This window comes from Genypterus blacodes, unplaced genomic scaffold (genome assembly GCF_046128005.1).
Source record: "Genypterus blacodes isolate CSIRO-AG114 ecotype Tasmania unplaced genomic scaffold, CSIRO-AGI_Gbla_v1 ptg000056l_1, whole genome shotgun sequence".
In the NCBI taxonomy this organism is placed as follows: domain Eukaryota; kingdom Metazoa; phylum Chordata; class Actinopteri; order Ophidiiformes; family Ophidiidae; genus Genypterus; species Genypterus blacodes.
Window position 1 is genome coordinate 2,362,082 of NW_027466868.1, and position 4,455 is coordinate 2,366,536.

The window sequence follows — 4,455 nt, forward strand, 5'->3', positions numbered from 1 at the left end:
TCAATAACATTGAATTCAGTTGCTAAGCAACTAGTATGGGAAATCATCCGCGAAATTTAAATCCTCCAGCGAGAAGACACGTTTTGTGAGTTTTGCTGAATAGGCGAGGAGGAGGAAGAAGAAGACGAAGAAGAAGAGGAAGAAGAAGAACAAAAAAGTTTGTTAATATAAAGCTTGAAACAGTTTCTCCTTTTCAGTGTGAGGGGGAAACAAAAAGCAACATCATGTAAGAATATTCTGAACAACACAGCAAAAGCAGAGAGTCAGTGAACTCCACATGCACACAGATTATAATAAAGATAATAATGTGTTGATTGTGCCGCTTTAGAAACAGCAGCCAGGACAGCAGCAGCGGGACACGTCCCACACTCTCCCCGCTCCATCAGCGCACAGAGCGGCCGCGCAGGCTGCAGCTGCTCGGTGCCGGACAGACAGACAGGCAGAGACACAGACAGGATCGATAAAGCCCCCCTGACCCAGCTGCCCCGGACCCTAAAACAACATGTCAGCCCTCCCCCCTGACTCACGCACCTGACGTTTACTGCGCTACGTGAACGTTACATGGCAGTTATGGGCTCTTGCTGGCGCGTAAAGGCACATTCCGCCTATTTGCAGGCTCGTCGCGTGTCTCTGAATGAATGTAAATGTGTTATTGTGCAGATGGGAGAGGAGCTCGCGCTGTTATGCGCTATAAGATACGATGTTACATAACATTCAGGCAGGACATGACGTCGAATCCCTTTGTAGATTTGATCCCCTGATTTTTTTTTATTTTCCATTTTTAACAAAAAAAATGCTCAAGGCCTTAAGAGGCAGCAGATGTAAACAAAACAGACGAGCCATTATTCCACACAGGCCGCGATGTTTCACTTCAACGCTACACACTTACAAAAATAATAATGATGAGATTTAGTTTTGGCTTCTATGCAAAGATCGATCAGGTTTATTTCCTGATCAGGGCATGAGTGCTATTATTATTCAAATAAAACACCTAAAGGGAGAAATAGTGGAATATTCCTTTATGAGTAATTTAGTCAAAACTCAAAATGCGTCATATTTCTGCAGGTTATTTCCTGACTCGCAGCTTCTTTATGGGACTAAACACTCCACCATCTCTTCCCCTATTCTGCATGCAAAGAAATAACAACGCAACCCAAACCCACAAATAGTACAAATATAGGGTATTAAAATATATATGTATATAAATTCCAAAACACTCTTTGCATTTCATTCTAACAAATTTATTGTGTCTCAATCAGCTCGTACGGAACCACTACTGGAAATTAAATTACAATCAAAATGATCACATCAAAATATACCCTTATTACCTAACAACGGTCAATGTCAGCTTATGATGATTTGTGCTCCTTTAGAAACGATAATACAAAATTAAACCAACAGCAAAAAAAAAAAATTAAAAAAAAAAAAAAAAGATTTTTTTTGAAAAATAAAGGGAAAGCATCTTACACATTTTCCTTGAGGGGGGAGGGGAGGAAATAAATTACCGTTAGGAATAATTCATAGGTATTCCGAATAAAATATTAAAACAAGTCATTCTGATGAAAAATATAAAGCAAATCAGTCAGACCAGTATCTGATCTAGTGTGATCTCTATTGCGGCTTTACAGAGTTTGTGTTTATTAAAACCTACCAAAGAACACTCACTGCTTAGAAAGAGCAGCAGAACATCCACAGCACCCAGACTCACTCACACTTGGCAACAGATTTATCAGGAGAGATTCTCTTTTTTTTGTTCAAATAAGTGCAGCTCGAAAGTCTTTTTCAAAAATGTCTTTATGCTCTATTTGTTGTTGTTGTTGTTGTTGTTGTGTGGAGGGAGGAGGAGGAGGAAGAAATGAAGAAAAATCCACTGGCGGTGTCAAAGTCCATTAAATAAGGAATCAAAACAGAGAGAAGAAGAAGAAGTAGTAGAAGAAGCCTGTTAGAAATGAAGAAGGAGTGATCTTTGAGATCAGGCGGGGACAGTCCAGCTCCTTGGGTGTCTCTTTTTTGTCCTCTTTGGGGGCCTCAGAGGGCCTCGACCCGAAAAAAACACACACACACCAAAAAAAATTTAAAATAAAAAAAAATCTCCAAATCCTCCGCGTGTGGAGCAACTAAAGTGTAAATCACGATGGAAGCGTCGTGGAGGAAACTCACTCTTCATATTGTTGCAGTTTCACTCCCCCTTTATTCCTCTGTTATTATTGTGTGCATGTATGTGTGTGTGTGTGTGTGTGTGTGTGGAGAGGAGAGGGAGGGAAGAAGGTTCAGTTCTAAATATACAAAAGCCTGCTCCTTTGTTTCTTTGCAAATCAAAACACAAGGAGTTTTGGAGGGAGAAGGGTAGGGGGGTATAGCATTTTTCGTGGAGGGGGGAGTGTGTGGAAGAGGAGAAGAAGAAGAAGAAAAAAAAAGAATGGTAATAATAATAATAACACTTGATTTGTTTCCTCTTGGTGTGTTTTCAATGCGCCAAAATTACCTGGTGGAATGAACTTGTGGTTGTCACCCTCTGGTCGCTCGCTTCACTTGCATCTTTTAAGTAATCTACTAAAAAATGCCCCTGAAAGAAAAAAGCAGAAGGAACCTTTTAGGGTTAAGACATATCAGAGGGCCTGGAGAAGCTTTAACGGTGCGTGTCTGTCTGGGGGGAGCACAAAAAAAGAAGAAAAAAGCAAAAAGGAGGGGAAGGTGGTTGTTTTTTTTCTGATTTCTTTCTCTTTTTTTTCCTGCTGAAAAATATATAACACATTTTTGCAGTCTCATTCATATTCCCTCACAATGACAGTATCAAAAAAAAAATTGTGGCTATCCTGGCCATAGTCTGCAGTGTGTGTGTGTGTGTGTGTGTGTTTTTGTTTGCTTTTTCTTTTAAATCAGTTTAATTTCATATAAAATATTCTGCTGCTGTGCTGTTCTATGTTTCACTGAACATTCTTTTGCAGTCCATGGACGGGGGCGGTGTTTCTGCACTCACATTGCCGACCTGAGAGTACACATCCTCCGGCGTCTGTGCCACTCCTGGGGGCGTCATCCGCTTTTCCTTCTGTCTCCTATTGCAAAACCAGACTCTAACCACCTCTTTCTCCAGCTGCAAGTTGTCCGCCAGCGAGGTGATCTCCTGCGCCGAGGGTTTGGGGCATTTGAGGAAGTGGCTCTCCAAAGCCCCCTTGACGCTCACTTCAATGGAGGTGCGCTTCTTTCGCTTCCTCCCCTGCGCCGCGATCTTGTCGATGCTGGTGGGGCTGCCGGTGGACGAGTCGGCCTCCTCCAGCCACTTGTTCAACAAAGGCTTGAGCTTGCACATGTTTTTGAAGCTGAGCTGCAGAGCCTCGAATCTGCAGATGGTCGTCTGAGAGAAAACGTTCCCGTACAGGGTCCCAAGCGCCAAGCCCACGTCCGCCTGCGTAAAGCCCAGTTTGATCCTCCGCTGCTTGAACTGCTTGGCGAACTGCTCCAGGTCGTCCGAGGTCGGGGTGTCGTCGTCCGAGTGCGGGTCGTGGCTGTTGACGCCGCCGTGGTGCTGGTGATGCGGATGCTGGTGGTGATGGTGGTGGTGGTGGCTGCCGTGGTCCAGGTCCGGGGTGTCCCCCCTCACCAAGCCCGGGTGCACCAGGCTCTGGCTCCCCGGACTCAGCATCCCGTTCACAGTGAACCCGCCGGGCTGCGCGTAGATCAGCGACTGCTGCTGCTGCTGTCCCCCGGATATGGAGTTAATGTGCGCAGCAGTCGTGCTCCCCCAAGCCCCGGCGTGAGTCTGGTGGGGAGCTAAGTGTGGCCTGTGGTGCAGCGCGGTGCCCGTGTGCAGATCGTCTCTGCCGGAGTTTTTCACGTCCTGCTGCTGCGGGCTGCCCGTCATCCCGACGGGGCTCGACGACCAGGGCGATCCGGCTTCGGCTGCAGCAACCGCGGCTGCAGCTGCGGCCGCTGCGGCGTGCGGGAGGGATGTGACCCACTGATGGGCATGGCTCAGCATGTGGCCCCCGTTGCTCGCTGCCATCGCGCCTTGCATAAAGTCACTCTGTACCATCTTGACCGAGGGGTCTCCCCTGTAGCCCCCAGACCCAGAGGTAACCGCAGCACTGCCCGGCTGCATGCCACCTCCTCCGGAGTCAGAGTGCACGATGGAGCCGGACGATAAGATGCTATTGCTGGGCAGATAAGGATTGGAAGCCGCGGTGGCCATTCCGTCAACCCTTATGAATATGTTTGTGGATAACCCCCCTCCCTATACAGTCACTTCTTTCGAGCAGGCAAATTGTATCTCATGAATTATTCAAACTTTAAAAGTATGGGTAGGTTTTGGCAAATACCATCAACGTGCGTAAAAACGCCCGAAAAAAGCTTGAAAACGGTGCAAAAACCGGGATAAAATCCGCATGTAATTACAACATTCTAATCAAACAGTTCTGCGTGGACATTGGCGAATAAAATTCCAGGTTTTCAAAAGCC

General features: G+C 46.2%; 1 protein-coding gene across 1 annotated transcript; it reads right to left on the reverse strand.

Annotated features, from left to right (window-relative positions):
* Window positions 1-2,467: 2,467 nt before the first annotated feature.
* Window positions 2,468-4,189, reverse strand: pou3f3b (POU class 3 homeobox 3b). The gene is made up of 2 exons (XM_076152485.1): window positions 2,981-4,189; window positions 2,468-2,566 (listed from the first exon to the last, which is right to left on the reverse strand). Exons 1-2 carry the CDS (start codon window positions 4,187-4,189, stop codon window positions 2,468-2,470), a joined length of 1,308 nt encoding a protein of 435 aa, XP_076008600.1.
* Window positions 4,190-4,455: the final 266 nt, after the last annotated feature.

Coding starts and splice junctions, on each gene's coding strand:
- pou3f3b (XM_076152485.1), bottom strand. CDS start 4,189: ATGGCCACCGCGGCTTCCAATCCTTATCTGCCCAGCAATAGCATCTTA. Junction 2,567..2,980: donor TGTACTCTCAGGTCGGCAAT/GTGAGTGCAGAA, acceptor TTTTTCTTTCAG/GGGCATTTTTTAGTAGATTA.